Raw genomic sequence first — 18,797 nt, 5'->3', positions numbered from 1 at the left:
TTTGATCAAAACAGATAATGAATATTTCAAAACCACTTTCATGTAGACAGAGTTAACCCAATTTGACAGTAAAAGACAAAAGCTCTAACAGAATTAAAACAAACAAGCAAATTATTATAAAACCGGCAGACAAAGGAAGCGCAGTTGTAATTTTGGACAGGGACCAGTATTTGGAGGAAGGCTACAGACAATTAAACGACAAAACATATTATTTAAAATTAAAAAAAACCCATTTACCACGAAACAATTCCAATGGTGGAAAAATCATTAACAACTTACACCAAAAGAAATTTATAAACCTAAAACAAAAGAACTATTTGCTGGGCTCCGCTGAACCAAGGGGAAGGCTCTTTAATGCTGCCTAAGATCCACAAGGATCCGCAAAATGGAGTTCCTTTCAGGTGCCCCCAGGACGACCAATCGTCTCAGACTGTGATAGTGAGACTTACTATACAGCTGAGTACTTGGATTATTTCCTGACCTTTATCCACAAACATGCGAGCTATATTAAAGTAATATGATTTGTGGATAGTGAAGCAAATAGAAGTCCCATTGATTCTTTTCTGTTTTCCATAGATATTGACAGCCTTTACACAAACATTGACATTGGTGAAGGCATTGACTCCTTAAGAGAGTCTTTCAAAGATACCCGGATAAGAAAAGGCCAGAAAAAGAATTACTACAACTTTTAGAAATAAATCTCACAAGGAACGACTTTGAATTCAATGGTGACTTCTATTTACAAATCAAGGGACAGCCATGGGAAAAGTTTGCCCCAGCATATGCAAATATCTTCATGGCAGAGTGGAGACTGCTGCGTTAGATAAATGCACCAAGAAGCCTCTGTATTATTATCGCTTCCTGGATGACATATGGGGTGTCTGGCCACATTCTGAGCAGGATTTTGAGATGTTTCTTAAGACCTTAAATGACCACAATGCCTCTATTAAGCTTAAGTCGACCATTAGTAAGACCTCTATTGATTTTCTGGACACGACCACCTTCAAGGGCCCAAATTTCATTAATGACCGTAAATTGGATAAAGGTCTTTTTCAAACCCACGGACACTCATGCCCTGCTATTTAAAACCAGCTTTCATCCTAAAACACATTTGCGGGAATAGTCAAATCCCAACTGTTAAGGTTCCACAAAATTTGTACACAAAAGTCTGATTTTGGAGCGGCTGTTAAGACCCTGTTCTCTCTTCTCCACTAGGGGGTACTGTTGGTCCTTCCTAAGGAGGTGCTTTAAGTCCTTCTGCATACAAAACCAATTGATGTTTCCCTCTGCTTCCAGTGGTCATTACATATGCTCCTTGCACCTGCAAACTAGTCAGGGCTATAAGAACAATTTCCAGAGTCTGGCTCAGAATGTACAGACACTTCACAACCACAGGTAATTGCTGCCTTCAGGAGACATAAGAATCTAGGTGATCTCCTCATCAGAGCCCAAATCTCGCCTCCCTCTGTGCCTAGGCGCAGAGATCAGGGCAATTTTTCCATCGCAGGTTGGTGCGCAGCCATTCCAATGGTGATGTTTTTCTGTCATTGTGCAAAGGAACCCGAGGTCCAAAAATTGTGTATATCTGATTACATGTAAGAGGTGTGGAATGCAGTATGTGGGAGAAACAGGAAACACGCTGCTGACTAGATTCACTCAACACAGGTACAACATTACACAGAAAAAGAACACTCACACCCACCTCGTTAGACACTTTTTATTACATGGATGGGTCTCTGTATCAGTGACGGCCATCCAGGTTAACTCGAGATGGACAACGCAGCAGAGGAGGAGAGCTGAGAGGATGTGGATGGCCAACTGGATACAGTTTATCCAAAGGGCCTGAATGAAAAGGGTTTCAGGAGAAATTGATCCACGGTTTGTATATAGTTAATGTTTCATTGCTCTTAATTGTCATCATTATTATTGTTATTATTGTCACTTGCACTGGGTATCTCAGCTCCTTTCATGACTCACTGGGGGACATCCTGCCCCTGAAGCTGACCCTAACCCTAACCTCAGTGACCCCTGTAATAAACTGGACTCCGGCCCTAACCTTAACCACTCTGCTTTCTGAACACAAAATCCAATTCCGGACCTAACCTTAACCACTCGGACACCTAGTGGAGGAGGACTGGGCATACCCCACCCCTGTGATGGGCCCTAACCTTAACCTCCCCCTCTCCTCTTTACCCTCCTCCCCTCACCCCTCACTTCTTCAACCCCATCCATGGGACCCCGCCTGGAGCTTCGGGGGTCTCTGGAGACCTGAGATGGGCGCAGGTATGGTCTGTGCACCGGAGCCCGGCCCCCCTTCAGGGACCGTGCTCCAAACTCGATTTCCCTAACCGGCCCGTGCCGCCTGACCGCCCGCTTGGGTTCTCTGGGACCCTCATGGTGATGTTCTATAGGACAACACAAACAACACACACTATTATAGCAACTCTGTAACCTGCATAAAGTTCAGGGTCATGAGGTCAATGATGTAAGACGGTATGGATTTTATGCATTACATGCCTGTTCTCTGCTGTTGTTATGACTGTTCCTCCCCTATGTAAATTTCAGGTTGCACTAACCCTCTAATTTGGGACGATGGACCGTTAAAACACTTTATGCACTGTACACTATACACTGTATATATGAACTGTTACATTCTACTGTACTGGATGGACTATTGGTAGGCAAACGCCTCATGATCAGACAGTTTGGACTGCTCTTTGTGAGAAAATCTCCCCACAGAGTTGAACTGTGCAATATTTAGGGTGGCTGAATGCAGTCAACCCTCTGTGTTTAAAAGACTGAGTGCAAAGACTTTCTTCAATATGACGCTTGACAGTCTGTTCTCCGAGGTCCGTGAACGCAGCACCTGCGCGTGCGACCGTTTACGGCCCTGATGCACAGCGTCCTTTAAATTGTACACTGCGTGGACCACTGATTGGTTACAGGCACGCGACCACCCTGAGCATTGTGGCAGTGTGGTCCAACCCTGTGCAGACTTTCATGGACGCCATTCGGACAGCACGAAATCTGCTCCGGACACTTGGTGAAATCGTTACTATTGCTTTTGTCACAAGCCAGCCTGAAGAAGGTTCGGTTAGAACCGAAACGTCGCGACTTTGGCTTGTATTATATATAGTTCATTTTTGTATTGATTTATCAACTTTGAGCAACAATAAACCGCTCAGTGATCAAAATCAGTATACGAGTTATCCGTTAGCATAGAGCCGCCTAGCATCACCCACACGGTCGAGTGGGACCAGTGGAGAGAGCTAAAGGTATTAGTGGACGCATAACCATGCCCACATATGCTACGGATGGAGAGTGGACCCTCGTTCGGCGACGCAGGGGCCGGAGAGGGACCGCGACTGGAGAGCTGAGGAGATCGCACGCAGACCACCTCGCCGAAGCAGCTATCCATCTCGAGAGGGTCGGAGGACCTACACGGCGATCAGGAGAGATGATCACCGCAGCGGTGAGTCAGACTTTTTCCACGCACCACAGCGGAATCGGGGGAGAAACCAGCCGGCAGCAGACCGCTATGCAGCCCGCCAGGAGAGCTGGAGAGGAGATCGCGGCTGGGGAGCTGACGAGGACGCACGCCGACCACCTCGGCGCAGCCATCCATCTCGAGAAGGTCGGAGGACCTATGCGGCGGTCGTGAGAGAGGAACACCGCAACGGTCAGCCAGGCTTTTTCCACGCACCACAGCGGAACCGGGGAGGGACCGTCCGGCACCGGACCGCTATGCAGCCCGCCAGGAGAGCTGGAGAGGAGACCGCGGCTGGAGAGCTGAGGAGGACGTACGCCGACCACCTCGACGCAGCAGCTACCCATCTCGAGAAGGTCGGAGGACCTATGCGGCGGCCGTGGGAGAGGATCACCGCAGCGACGAGCCGGACTTTTTCCACGCACCACAGCGGAGCCGGAGGGGAGAACAGCCGGCGACAGACCGCTATGCAGCCCGGCAAGGAAGTCGGACCGGACGGGACCGACGATTCGAGAACGGCTCGGGACAATCGGTATGTGAGACGCACTCGCGCTGAGCGAGCTGGACCTCCTGTTAACAAAATAATTTCAGATGATCCGGACTTTTCTAAAAAGGTCCGCATTATTCACAGACTTATTAAGACAGTACATCATTTGAAAAATGTGACTAGTGACACTTATCCTCCTTCTTTAAACAAAATAGCACACAATTTAAAGACTGTTATTAAACCGGCCGTCCCTACCAAACACACACAAAATAAGATTGAGGAGAACGCTAAAACTGGGCCCGTACAACCATGGTGATCCTCCGGCAACATTACACTCAGAGCGTAGAGGAGGAATTAAAGGCTCTCTCTGAGTGTTCTAAACAGGACTGGGAGGGCCCGTTCGAGATAGCAACATCCTGGGCCAAGAGGAACCTGGGCCGCCGCCTCCAACCTGACTCTCTGGAACAGGCCAGAGCTGAGATCGTGGCCAAACTGGGGGACCTGGGGACTGCCACTTCAACAGAGGAGGTAAACACCACCAGGGCACCTACACGACAGCCACAAGGGGTGTGAGAGGGATACAGCAGGACACCATTGAACTCTTTAATGAGATACAGGGCCCACCTGCCCCGCACAACATCCAAAACAACGACGGCAACGATGACGGACCACGTCGCTGGAGACTGGTCACCTTCTTCTGAGATGGAGCAGGAGCAAGAGAGGGATCTGACACCTTCCTCCCTCCAGAATCTTCACAACCAGCAGAGCCCAATCTGGCCACACCGAAGGAGCAGAGGGTGTTGAGATTCGCCGCCTCGATCCCAGAGACGCCATCCCAGGAACGGCCATGCTCTCCCTCCACCCAACCACCACAATCTGGTGAAATGATGGACACTGAGGGACTGGACCTCACACAGGGGGAAGTCACCCCAAAAGACAAAGCGGGTTAACACTTTAACAGTGGCTAAACCGCAACCAGTGTCTCACCCGGGACCATCTCGCAGCGGCTTAGACAGACTCACTTCCTGTGTGCAAACCCGGCTTCAGCTTCAAGCAGCAGAGGAAGAATCATCTTCTTCATCATCTTCCTCCTTCACCAGCCTCACCGGGACAGCAGGTGCGGACGCCGACCAGACATCCCAACACACACAGGAAATTGAGAGACTGGCACCTGCATGTGAAAGAGCCCTGGCTCGTCGTCGGCGATTCTAATGTTAGCAGACTGCCCCCTTTGCAGCTGACAGTTTGCAGATCGATGGCTTCCCGGGAGCCAAATGGTGGCATGCAGAGTACCTCCTGGAGAAAGCCACTATTGCTACACCGGTGACAAAACTAATCCTGTCTTTTGGCATTAATAACAGGTCCCAGAGAGACAAGAATATGCCAGTGGTGGAACTGAAAAGGGCCCTGAAAGTAGCCCGGCAGAAGTTCCCTGAGGCTAACATTTATGTGCCTGAGATTAACTTTTCTTCTGCTCTTCCTCAGGTGGAAAAGGACACTTTGATGTACTTGAACACTTTCATTACAGGACTAAAGGATCACATTCCAGCCCTCACCTCAGACATTTTCACTACAGAGGAGGATGACATTCATCATATGGAACCTCAGAGGCAATGTTACAACACTGGGAGATGTATGTAAATGGGGAGTCCCCATAAGCCTGACACATCGGGAGGGGTCAAGTGATTTACATGTTGTTGATGGTGTTATGAACTTGTCTAAAAATTCCATCCTTCCACTGCTCAGCGGAGCCTACTGAATAGAGGCCTGACTTTTATCCCACAAAGGGCTACAACAAAAATTTACAATTACAATGCAAATATGACATTCAGCAGTACCATAGGAGGATCAAATTGGCTGCCTTTTATGGGGATAAAGAGGAGACTCAATCTCAGCCCTTCACTCCAAAATCATACTGGTCCCCGCCCAATGCTCAGCTCCCACCCCAAATTCTTACTTTGATCAAAACAGATAATGAATATTTCAAAACCACTTTCATGTAGACAGAGTTAAACCCAATTTGACAGTAGAAGAGACAAAAGCTCTAACAGAATTAAAACAAAACAAGCAAATTATTATAAAACCGGCAGACAAAGGAAGCGCAGTTGTAATTTTGGACAGGGACCAGTATTTGGAGGAAGGCTACAGACAATTAAACGACAAAACATAATTTAAAATTAAAAAAACCCATTTACCACGAAACAATTCCAATGGTGGAAAAAATCATTAACAACTTACACCAAAAGAAATTTATAAACCTAAAACAAAAGAACTATTTGCTGGGCTCCGCTGAACCAAGGGGAAGGCTCTTTTATATGCTGCCTAAGATCCACAAGGATCCGGCAAAATGGAGTGTCCCCTTTCAGGTGCCCCCAGGACGACCAATCGTCTCAGACTGTGATAGTGAGACTTACTATACAGCTGAGTACTTGGATTATTTCCTGACTCCTTTATCCACAAAACATGCGAGCTATATTAAAGATACATATGATTTTGTGGATAAAGTGAAGCAAATAGAAGTCCCCATTGATTCTTTTCTGTTTTCCATAGATATTGACAGCCTTTACACAAACATTGACATTGGTGAAGGCATTGACTCCATTAAGAGAGTCTTTCAAAGATACCCGGATAAGAAAAGGCCAGAAAAGAATTACTACAACTTTTAGAAATAAATCTCACAAGGAACGACTTTGAATTCAATGGTGACTTCTATTTACAAATCAAGGGGACAGCCATGGGGAAAAAGTTTGCCCCAGCATATGCAAATATCTTCATGGCAGAGTGGGAGACTGCTGCGTTAGATAAATGCACCAAGAAGCCTCTGTATTATTATCGCTTCCTGGATGACATATGGGGTGTCTGGCCACATTCTGAGCAGGATTTTGAGATGTTTCTTAAGACCTTAAATGACCACAATGCCTCTATTAAGCTTAAGTCGACCATTAGTAAGACCTCTATTGATTTTCTGGACACGACCACCTTCAAGGGCCCAAATTTCATTAATGACCGTAAATTGGATATAAAGGTCTTTTTCAAACCCACGGACACTCATGCCCTGCTATTTAAAACCAGCTTTCATCCTAAACACACATTTGCGGGAATAGTCAAATCCCAACTGTTAAGGTTCCACAAAATTTGTACACAAAAGTCTGATTTTGGAGCGGCTGTTAAGACCCTGTTCTCTGCTCTCTCCACTAGGGGGTACTGTTGGTCCTTCCTAAGGAGGTGCTTTAAGTCCTTTCTGCATACAAAACCAATTGATGTTTCCCCTCTGCTTCCAGTGGTCATTACATATGCTCCTTGCACCTGCAAACTAGTCAGGGCTATTAAGAACAATTTCCAGAGTCTGGCTCAGAATGTACAGACACTTCACAACCACAGGGTAATTGCTGCCTTCAGGAGACATAAGAATCTAGGTGATCTCCTCATCAGAGCCCAAATCTCGCCTCCCTCTGTGCCTAGGCGCAGAGATCAGGGGCAATTTTTCCAGCATCGCAGGTTGGTGCGCAGCCATTCCAATGGTGATGTTTTTCTGTCATTGTGCAAAGGAACCCCGAGGTCCAAAAATTGTGTATATCTGATTACATGTAAGAGGTGTGGAATGCAGTATGTGGGAGAAACAGGAAACACGCTGCTGACTAGATTCACTCAACACAGGTACAACATTACACAGAAAAAGAACACTCACACCCACCTCGTTAGACACTTTTTATTACATGGATGGGTCTCTGTATCAGTGACGGCCATCCAGGTTAACTCGAGATGGACAACGCAGCAGAGGAGGAGAGCTGAGAGGATGTGGATGGCCAAACTGGATACAGTTTATCCAAAGGGCCTGAATGAAAAGGGTTTCAGGAGAAATTGATCCCACGGTTTGTATATAGTTAATGTTTCATTGCTCTTAATTGTCATCATTATTATTGTTATTATTGTCACTTGCACTGGGTATCTCAGCTCCTTTCATGACTCACTGGGGGACATCCTGCCCCTGAAGCTGACCCTAACCCTAACCTCAGTGACCCCTGTAATAAACTGGACTCCGGCCCTAACCTTAACCACTCTGCTTTCTGAACACAAAATCCAATTCCGGACCTAACCTTAACCACTCGGACACCTAGTGGGAGAGGAGGACTGGGCATACCCCCACCCCTGTGATGGGCCCTAACCTTAACCTCCCCCCTCTCCTCTTTACCCCTCCTCCCCTCACCCCTCACTTCTTCAACCCCATCCATGGGACCCCGCCTGGAGCTTCGCTGGGGGTCTCTGGAGACCTGAGATGGGCGCAGGTATGGTCTGTGCACCGGAGCCCGGCCCCCTTCAGGGGACCGTGCTCCCAAACTCGATTTCCCCTAACCGGCCCGTGCCGCCTGACCGCCCGCTTGGGTTCTCTGGGACCCCTCATGGTGATGTTCTATAGGACAACACAAACAACACACACTATTATAGCAACTCTGTAACCTGCATAAAGTTCAGGGGTCATGAGGTCAATGATGTAAGACGGTATGGATTTTATGCATTACATGCCTGTTCTCTGCTGTTGTTATGACTGTTCCTCAACCCCTATGTAAATTTCAGGTTGCACTAACCCCTCTAATTTGGGACGATGGACCGTTAAAACACTTTATGCACTGTACACTATACACTGTATATATGAACTGTTACATTCTACTGTACTGGATGGACTATTGGTAGGCAAACGCCTCATGATCAGACAGTTTGGACTGCTCTTTGTGAGAAAATCTCCCCACAGAGTTGAACTGTGCAATATTTTAGGGTGGCTGAATGCAGTCAACCCTCTGTGTTTAAAAGACTGAGTGCAAAGACTTTCTTCAATATGACGCTTGACAGTCTGTTCTCCCGAGGTCCGTGAACGCAGCACCTGCGCGTGCGACCGTTTACGGCCCTGATGCCACAGCGTCCTTTAAATTGTACACTGCGTGGACCACTGATTGGTTACAGGCACGCGACCACCCTGAGCATTGTGGGCAGTGTGGTCCAACCCTGTGCAGACTTTCATGGACGCCATTCGGACAGCACGAAATCTGCTCCGGACACTTGGTGAAATCGTTACTATTGCTTTTGTCACAAGCCAGCCTGAAGAAGGTTCGGTTAGAACCGAAACGTCGCGACTTTGGCTTGTATTATATGTATATAGTTCATTTTTGTATTGATTTATCAACTTTGAGCAACAATAAACCGCTCAGTGATCAAAATCAGTATACGAGTTATCCGTTAGCATAGAGCCGCCTAGCATCACCCACACGGTCGAGTGGGACCAGTGGAGAGAGCTAAAGGTATTAGTGGACGCATAACCATGCCCACATATGCTACGGATGGAGAGTGGACCCTCGTTCGGCGACGCAGGGGCCGGAGAGGGGACCGCGACTGGAGAGCTGAGGAGATCGCACGCAGACCACCTCGCCGAAGCAGCTATCCATCTCGAGAGGGTCGGAGGACCTACACGGCGATCAGGAGAGATGATCACCGCAGCGGTGAGTCAGACTTTTTCCACGCACCACAGCGGAATCGGGGGAGAAACCAGCCGGCAGCAGACCGCTATGCAGCCCGCCAGGAGAGCTGGAGAGGAGATCGCGGCTGGGGAGCTGACGAGGACGCACGCCGACCACCTCGGCGCAGCAGCCATCCATCTCGAGAAGGTCGGAGGACCTATGCGGCGGTCGTGAGAGAGGAACACCGCAACGGTCAGCCAGGCTTTTTCCACGCACCACAGCGGGGGGGAGGGACCGTCCGGCACCGGACCGCTATGCAGCCCGCCAGGAGAGCTGGAGAGGAGACCGCGGCTGGAGAGCTGAGGAGGACGTACGCCGACCACCTCGACGCAGCAGCTACCCATCTCGAGAAGGTCGGAGGACCTATGCGGCGGCCGTGGGAGAGGATCACCGCAGCGACGAGCCGGACTTTTTCCACGCACCACAGCGGAGCCGGAGGGGAGAACAGCCGGCGACAGACCGCTATGCAGCCCGGCAAGGAAGTCGGACCGGACGGGACCGACGATTCGAACGGAGAACGGCTCGGGACAATCGGTATGTGAGACGCACTCGCGCTGAGCGAGCTGGACCTCCTGTTAACAAAATAATTTCAGATGATCCGGACTTTTCTAAAAAGGTCCGCATTATTCACAGACTTATTAAGACAGTACATCATTTGAAAAATGTGACTAGTGACACTTATCCTCCTTCTTTAAACAAAATAGCACACAATTTAAAGACTGTTATTAAACCGGCCGTCCCTACCAAACACACACAAAATAAGATTGAGGAGAACGCTAAAAACTGGGCCCGTACAACCATGGTGATCCTCCGGCAACATTACACTCAGAGCGTAGAGGAGGAATTAAAGGCTCTCTCTGAGTGTTCTAAACAGGACTGGGAGGGCCCGTTCGAGATAGCAACATCCTGGGCCAAGAGGAACCTGGGCCGCCGCCTCCAACCTGACTCTCTGGAACAGGCCAGAGCTGAGATCGTGGCCAAACTGGGGACCTGGGACTGCCACTTCAACAGAGGAGGTAAACACCACCAGGGCACCTACACGACAGCCACAAGGGGGTGTGAGAGGGATACAGCAGGACACCATTGAACTCTTTAATGAGATACAGGGCCCACCTGCACCCCGCACAACATCCAAAACAACGACGGCAACGATGACGGACCACGTCGCTGGAGACTGGTCACCTTCTTCTGAGATGGAGCAGGAGCAAGAGAGGGATCTGACACCTTCCTCCCCTCCAGAATCTTCACAACCAGCAGAGCCCAATCTGGCCACACCGAAGGAGCAGAGGGTGTTGAGATTCGCCGCCTCGATCCCAGAGACGCCATCCCAGGAACGGCCATGCTCTCCCTCCACCCAACCACCACAATCTGGTGAAATGATGGACACTGAGGGACTGGACCTCACACAGGGGGAAGTCACCCCCAAAAAGACAAAGCGGGTTAACACTTTAACAGTGGCTAAACCGCAACCAGTGTCTCACCCGGGACCATCTCGCAGCGGCTTAGACAGACTCACTTCCTGTGTGCAAACCCGGCTTCAGCTTCAAGCAGCAGAGGAAGAATCATCTTCTTCATCATCTCTTCCTCCTTCACCAGCCTCACCGGGACAGCAGGTGCGGACGCCGACCAGACATCCCAACACACACAGGAAATTGAGAGACTGGCACCTGCATGTGAAAGAGCCCTGGCTCGTCGTCGGCGATTCTAATGTTAGCAGACTGCCCCCCTTTGCAGCTGACAGTTTGCAGATCGATGGCTTCCCGGGAGCCAAATGGTGGCATGCAGAGTACCTCCTGGAGAAAGCCACTATTGCTACACCGGTGACAAAACTAATCCTGTCTTTTGGCATTAATAACAGGTCCCAGAGAGACAAGAATATGCCAGTGGTGGAACTGAAAAGGGCCCTGAAAGTAGCCCGGCAGAAGTTCCCTGAGGCTAACATTTATGTGCCTGAGATTAACTTTTCTTCTGCTCTTCCTCAGGTGGAAAAGGACACTTTGATGTACTTGAACACTTTCATTACAGGACTAAAGGATCACATTCCAGCCCTCACCTCAGACATTTTCACTACAGAGGAGGATGACATTCACTGGTCATATGGAACCTCAGAGGCAATGTTACAACACTGGGAGATGTATGTAAATGGGGAGTCCCCATAAGCCTGACACATCGGGAGGGGTCAAGTGATTTACATGTTGTTGATGGTGTTATGAACTTGTCTAAAAAATTCCATCCTTCCACTGCTCAGCGGAGCCTACTGAATAGAGGCCTGACTTTTATCCCCACAAAGGGCTACAACAAAAATTTACAATTACAATGCAAATATGACATTCAGCAGTACCATAGGAGGATCAAATTGGCTGCCTTTTATGGGGATAAAGAGGAGACTCAATCTCAGCCCTTCACTCCAAAATCATACTGGTCCCCGCCCAATGCTCAGCTCCCACCCCAAATTCTTACTTTGATCAAAACAGATAATGAATATTTTCAAAACCACTTTCATGTAGACAGAGTTAAACCCAATTTGACAGTAGAAGAGACAAAAGCTCTAACAGAATTAAAACAAAACAAGCAAATTATTATAAAACCGGCAGACAAAGGAAGCGCAGTTGTAATTTTGGACAGGGACCAGTATTTGGAGGAAGGCTACAGACAATTAAACGACAAAACATATTATTTAAAATTAAAAAAACCCATTTACCACGAAACAATTCCAATGGTGGAAAAAATCATTAACAACTTACACCAAAAGAAATTTATAAACCTAAAACAAAAGAACTATTTGCTGGGCTCCGCTGAACCAAGGGGAAGGCTCTTTTATATGCTGCCTAAGATCCACAAGGATCCGGCAAAATGGAGTGTCCCCTTTCAGGTGCCCCCAGGACGACCAATCGTCTCAGACTGTGATAGTGAGACTTACTATACAGCTGAGTACTTGGATTATTTCCTGACTCCTTTATCCACAAAACATGCGAGCTATATTAAAGATACATATGATTTTGTGGATAAAGTGAAGCAAATAGAAGTCCCCATTGATTCTTTTCTGTTTTCCATAGATATTGACAGCCTTTACACAAACATTGACATTGGTGAAGGCATTGACTCCATTAAGAGAGTCTTTCAAAGATACCCGGATAAGAAAAGGCCAGAAAAAGAATTACTACAACTTTTAGAAATAAATCTCACAAGGAACGACTTTGAATTCAATGGTGACTTCTATTTACAAATCAAGGGGACAGCCATGGGGAAAAAGTTTGCCCCAGCATATGCAAATATCTTCATGGCAGAGTGGGAGACTGCTGCGTTAGATAAATGCACCAAGAAGCCTCTGTATTATTATCGCTTCCTGGATGACATATGGGGTGTCTGGCCACATTCTGAGCAGGATTTTGAGATGTTTCTTAAGACCTTAAATGACCACAATGCCTCTATTAAGCTTAAGTCGACCATTAGTAAGACCTCTATTGATTTTCTGGACACGACCACCTTCAAGGGCCCAAATTTCATTAATGACCGTAAATTGGATATAAAGGTCTTTTTCAAACCCACGGACACTCATGCCCTGCTATTTAAAACCAGCTTTCATCCTAAACACACATTTGCGGGAATAGTCAAATCCCAACTGTTAAGGTTCCACAAAATTTGTACACAAAAGTCTGATTTTGGAGCGGCTGTTAAGACCCTGTTCTCTGCTCTCTCCACTAGGGGGTACTGTTGGTCCTTCCTAAGGAGGTGCTTTAAGTCCTTTCTGCATACAAAACCAATTGATGTTTCCCCTCTGCTTCCAGTGGTCATTACATATGCTCCTTGCACCTGCAAACTAGTCAGGGCTATTAAGAACAATTTCCAGAGTCTGGCTCAGAATGTACAGACACTTCACAACCACAGGGTAATTGCTGCCTTCAGGAGACATAAGAATCTAGGTGATCTCCTCATCAGAGCCCAAATCTCGCCTCCCTCTGTGCCTAGGCGCAGAGATCAGGGGCAATTTTTCCAGCATCGCAGGTTGGTGCGCAGCCATTCCAATGGTGATGTTTTTCTGTCATTGTGCAAAGGAACCCCGAGGTCCAAAAATTGTGTATATCTGATTACATGTAAGAGGTGTGGAATGCAGTATGTGGGAGAAACAGGAAACACGCTGCTGACTAGATTCACTCAACACAGGTACAACATTACACAGAAAAAGAACACTCACACCCACCTCGTTAGACACTTTTTATTACATGGATGGGTCTCTGTATCAGTGACGGCCATCCAGGTTAACTCGAGATGGACAACGCAGCAGAGGAGGAGAGCTGAGAGGATGTGGATGGCCAAACTGGATACAGTTTATCCAAAGGGCCTGAATGAAAAGGGTTTCAGGAGAAATTGATCCCACGGTTTGTATATAGTTAATGTTTCATTGCTCTTAATTGTCATCATTATTATTGTTATTATTGTCACTTGCACTGGGTATCTCAGCTCCTTTCATGACTCACTGGGGGACATCCTGCCCCTGAAGCTGACCCTAACCCTAACCTCAGTGACCCCTGTAATAAACTGGACTCCGGCCCTAACCTTAACCACTCTGCTTTCTGAACACAAAATCCAATTCCGGACCTAACCTTAACCACTCGGACACCTAGTGGGAGAGGAGGACTGGGCATACCCCCACCCCTGTGATGGGCCCTAACCTTAACCTCCCCCCTCTCCTCTTTACCCCTCCTCCCCTCACCCCTCACTTCTTCAACCCCATCCATGGGACCCCGCCTGGAGCTTCGCTGGGGGTCTCTGGAGACCTGAGATGGGCGCAGGTATGGTCTGTGCACCGGAGCCCGGCCCCCCTTCAGGGGACCGTGCTCCCAAACTCGATTTCCCCTAACCGGCCCGTGCCGCCTGACCGCCCGCTTGGGTTCTCTGGGACCCCTCATGGTGATGTTCTATAGGACAACACAAACAACACACACTATTATAGCAACTCTGTAACCTGCATAAAGTTCAGGGGTCATGAGGTCAATGATGTAAGACGGTATGGATTTTATGCATTACATGCCTGTTCTCTGCTGTTGTTATGACTGTTCCTCAACCCCTATGTAAATTTCAGGTTGCACTAACCCCTCTAATTTGGGACGATGGACCGTTAAAACACTTTATGCACTGTACACTATACACTGTATATATGAACTGTTACATTCTACTGTACTGGATGGACTATTGGTAGGCAAACGCCTCATGATCAGACAGTTTGGACTGCTCTTTGTGAGAAAATCTCCCCACAGAGTTGAACTGTGCAATATTTTAGGGTGGCTGAATGCAGTCAACCCTCTGTGTTTAAAAGACTGAGTGCAAAGACTTTCTTCAATATGACGCTTGACAGTCTGTTCTCCCGAGGTCCGTGAACGCAGCACCTGCGCGTGCGACCGTTTACGGCCCTGATGCCACAGCGTCCTTTAAATTGTACACTGCGTGGACCACTGATTGGTTACAGGCACGCGACCACCCTGAGCATTGTGGGCAGTGTGGTCCAACCCTGTGCAGACTTTCATGGACGCCATTCGGACAGCACGAAATCTGCTCCGGACACTTGGTGAAATCGTTACTATTGCTTTTGTCACAAGCCAGCCTGAAGAAGGTTCGGTTAGAACCGAAACGTCGCGACTTTGGCTTGTATTATATGTATATAGTTCATTTTTGTATTGATTTATCAACTTTGAGCAACAATAAACCGCTCAGTGATCAAAATCAGTATACGAGTTATCCGTTAGCATAGAGCCGCCTAGCATCACCCACACGGTCGAGTGGGACCAGTGGAGAGAGCTAAAGGTATTAGTGGACGCATAACCATGCCCACATATGCTACGGATGGAGAGTGGACCCTCGTTCGGCGACGCAGGGGCCGGAGAGGGGACCGCGACTGGAGAGCTGAGGAGATCGCACGCAGACCACCTCGCCGAAGCAGCTATCCATCTCGAGAGGGTCGGAGGACCTACACGGCGATCAGGAGAGATGATCACCGCAGCGGTGAGTCAGACTTTTTCCACGCACCACAGCGGAATCGGGGGAGAAACCAGCCGGCAGCAGACCGCTATGCAGCCCGCCAGGAGAGCTGGAGAGGAGATCGCGGCTGGGGAGCTGACGAGGACGCACGCCGACCACCTCGGCGCAGCAGCCATCCATCTCGAGAAGGTCGGAGGACCTATGCGGCGGTCGTGAGAGAGGAACACCGCAACGGTCAGCCAGGCTTTTTCCACGCACCACAGCGGAACCGGGGGAGGGACCGTCCGGCACCGGACCGCTATGCAGCCCGCCAGGAGAGCTGGAGAGGAGACCGCGGCTGGAGAGCTGAGGAGGACGTACGCCGACCACCTCGACGCAGCAGCTACCCATCTCGAGAAGGTCGGAGGACCTATGCGGCGGCCGTGGGAGAGGATCACCGCAGCGACGAGCCGGACTTTTTCCACGCACCACAGCGGAGCCGGAGGGGAGAACAGCCGGCGACAGACCGCTATGCAGCCCGGCAAGGAAGTCGGACCGGACGGGACCGACGATTCGAACGGAGAACGGCTCGGGACAATCGGTATGTGAGACGCACTCGCGCTGAGCGAGCTGGACCTCCTGTTAACAAAATAATTTCAGATGATCCGGACTTTTCTAAAAAGGTCCGCATTATTCACAGACTTATTAAGACAGTACATCATTTGAAAAATGTGACTAGTGACACTTATCCTCTTCTTTAACAAAATAGCACACAATTTAAAGACTGTTATTAAACCGGCCGTCCCTACCAAACACACACAAAATAAGATTGAGGAGAACGCTAAAAACTGGGCCCGTACAACCATGGTGATCCTCCGGCAACATTACACTCAGAGCGTAGAGGAGGAATTAAAGGCTCTCTCTGAGTGTTCTAAACAGGACTGGGAGGGCCCGTTCGAGATAGCAACATCCTGGGCCAAGAGGAACCTGGGCCGCCGCCTCCAACCTGACTCTCTGGAACAGGCCAGAGCTGAGATCGTGGCCAAACTGGGGGACCTGGGGACTGCCACTTCAACAGAGGAGGTAAACACCACCAGGGCACCTACACGACAGCCACAAGGGGGTGTGAGAGGGATACAGCAGGACACCATTGAACTCTTTAATGAGATACAGGGCCCACCTGCACCCCGCACAACATCCAAAACAACGACGGCAACGATGACGGACCACGTCGCTGGAGACTGGTCACCTTCTTCTGAGATGGAGCAGGAGCAAGAGAGGGATCTGACACCTTCCTCCCCTCCAGAATCTTCACAACCAGCAGAGCCCAATCTGGCCACACCGAAGGAGCAGAGGGTGTTGAGATTCGCCGCCTCGATCCCAGAGACGCCATCCCAGGAACGGCCATGCTCTCCCTCCACCCAACCACCACAATCTGGTGAAATGATGGACACTGAGGGACTGGACCTCACACAGGGGGAAGTCACCCCCAAAAAGACAAAGCGGGTTAACACTTTAACAGTGGCTAAACCGCAACCAGTGTCTCACCCGGGACCATCTCGCAGCGGCTTAGACAGACTCACTTCCTGTGTGCAAACCCGGCTTCAGCTTCAAGCAGCAGAGGAAGAATCATCTTCTTCATCATCTCTTCCTCCTTCACCAGCCTCACCGGGACAGCAGGTGCGGACGCCGACCAGACATCCCAACACACACAGGAAATTGAGAGACTGGCACCTGCATGTGAAAGAGCCCTGGCTCGTCGTCGGCGATTCTAATGTTAGCAGACTGCCCCCTTTGCAGCTGACAGTTTGCAGATCGATGGCTTCCCGGGAGCCAAATGGTGGCATGCAGAGTACCTCCTGGAGAAAGCCACTATTGCTACACCGGTGACAAAACTAATCCTGTCTTTTGGCATTAATAACAGGTCCCAGAGAGACAAGAATATGCCAGTGGTGGAACTGAAAAGGGCCCTGAAAGTAGCCCGGCAGAAGTTCCCTGAGGCTAACATTTATGTGCCTGAGATTAACTTTTCTTCTGCTCTTCCTCAGGTGGAAAAGGACACTTTGATGTACTTGAACACTTTCATTACAGGACTAAAGGATCACATTCCAGCCCTCACCTCAGACATTTTCACTACAGAGGAGGATGACATTCACTGGTCATATGGAACCTCAGAGGCAATGTTACAACACTGGGAGATGTATGTAAATGGGGAGTCCCCATAAGCCTGACACATCGGGAGGGGTCAAGTGATTTACATGTTGTTGATGGTGTTATGAACTTGTCTAAAAAATTCCATCCTTCCACTGCTCAGCGGAGCCTACTGAATAGAGGCCTGACTTTTATCCCCACAAAGGGCTACAACAAAAATTTACAATTACAATGCAAATATGACATTCAGCAGTACCATAGGAGGATCAAATTGGCTGCCTTTTATGGGGATAAAGAGGAGACTCAATCTCAGCCCTTCACTCCAAAATCATACTGGTCCCCGCCCAATGCTCAGCTCCCACCCCAAATTCTTACTTTGATCAAAACAGATAATGAATATTTTCAAAACCACTTTCATGTAGACAGAGTTAAACCCAATTTGACAGTAGAAGAGACAAAAGCTCTAACAGAATTAAAACAAAACAAGCAAATTATTATAAAACCGGCAGACAAAGGAAGCGCAGTTGTAATTTTGGACAGGGACCAGTATTTGGAGGAAGGCTACAGACAATTAAACGACAAAACATATTATTTAAAATTAAAAAAACCCATTTACCACGAAACAATTCCAATGGTGGAAAAAATCATTAACAACTTACACCAAAAGAAATTTATAAACCTAAAACAAAAGAACTATTTGCTGGGCTCCGCTGAACCAAGGGGAAGGCTCTTTTATATGCCTAAGATCCACAAGGATCCGGCAAAATGGAGTGTCCCCTTTCAGGTGCCCCCAGGACGACCAATCGTCTCAGACTGTGATAGTGAGACTTACTATACAGCTGAGTACTTGGATTATTTCCTGACTCCTTTATCCACAAAACATGCGAGCTATATTAAAGATACATATGATTTTGTGGATAAAGTGAAGCAAATAGAAGTCCCCATTGATTCTTTTCTGTTTTCCATAGATATTGACAGCCTTTACACAAACATTGACATTGGTGAAGGCATTGACTCCATTAAGAGAGTCTTTCAAAGATACCCGGATAAGAAAAGGCCAGAAAAAGAATTACTACAACTTTTAGAAATAAATCTCACAAGGAACGACTTTGAATTCAATGGTGACTTCTATTTACAAATCAAGGGACAGCCATGGGGAAAAAGTTTGCCCCAGCATATGCAAATATCTTCATGGCAGAGTGGGAGA

At 48.3% G+C, this 18,797-nt stretch overlaps 4 protein-coding genes across 4 annotated transcripts; all 4 read left to right on the top strand.

The window, feature by feature from the left end:
- Positions 1-4,009: 4,009 nt before the first annotated feature.
- LOC109198625 (proteoglycan 4-like) lies at positions 4,010-11,657 on the top strand. Its single transcript, XM_025904687.1, has 2 exons — positions 4,010-4,502; positions 10,591-11,657. Exons 1-2 carry the CDS (start codon positions 4,284-4,286, stop codon positions 11,641-11,643), a joined length of 1,272 nt encoding a protein of 423 aa, XP_025760472.1. The 5' UTR covers positions 4,010-4,283; the 3' UTR covers positions 11,644-11,657.
- Positions 6,632-8,282, top strand: LOC109198626 (uncharacterized). The gene is made up of 2 exons (XM_019354027.2): positions 6,632-7,631; positions 7,712-8,282. Exons 1-2 carry the CDS (start codon positions 6,709-6,711, stop codon positions 7,728-7,730), a joined length of 942 nt encoding a protein of 313 aa, XP_019209572.1. The 5' UTR covers positions 6,632-6,708; the 3' UTR covers positions 7,731-8,282.
- A 12-nt stretch (positions 11,658-11,669) lies between the features above and the next one.
- LOC112845136 (uncharacterized) lies at positions 11,670-13,807 on the top strand. Its single transcript, XM_025904686.1, has 2 exons — positions 11,670-13,648; positions 13,729-13,807. The coding sequence occupies exons 1-2, from the start codon at positions 11,694-11,696 to the stop codon at positions 13,745-13,747; spliced, it is 1,974 nt and encodes a 657-aa protein (XP_025760471.1). The 5' UTR covers positions 11,670-11,693; the 3' UTR covers positions 13,748-13,807.
- Positions 13,808-15,735: 1,928 nt separating this feature from the next.
- On the top strand, positions 15,736-17,664 carry LOC109198624 (proteoglycan 4-like). The gene is made up of 4 exons (XM_019354025.2): positions 15,736-16,040; positions 16,209-16,522; positions 16,613-17,245; positions 17,488-17,664. The coding sequence occupies exons 1-4, from the start codon at positions 15,761-15,763 to the stop codon at positions 17,662-17,664; spliced, it is 1,404 nt and encodes a 467-aa protein (XP_019209570.1). The 5' UTR covers positions 15,736-15,760.
- The last annotated feature ends 1,133 nt before the right edge of the window (positions 17,665-18,797 follow it).

This window comes from Oreochromis niloticus, unplaced genomic scaffold, assembly GCF_001858045.2.
Source record: "Oreochromis niloticus isolate F11D_XX unplaced genomic scaffold, O_niloticus_UMD_NMBU tig00003362_pilon, whole genome shotgun sequence".
Taxonomy (NCBI): domain Eukaryota; kingdom Metazoa; phylum Chordata; class Actinopteri; order Cichliformes; family Cichlidae; genus Oreochromis; species Oreochromis niloticus.
This window is presented reverse-complemented; position numbering and strand designations above follow the sequence as displayed.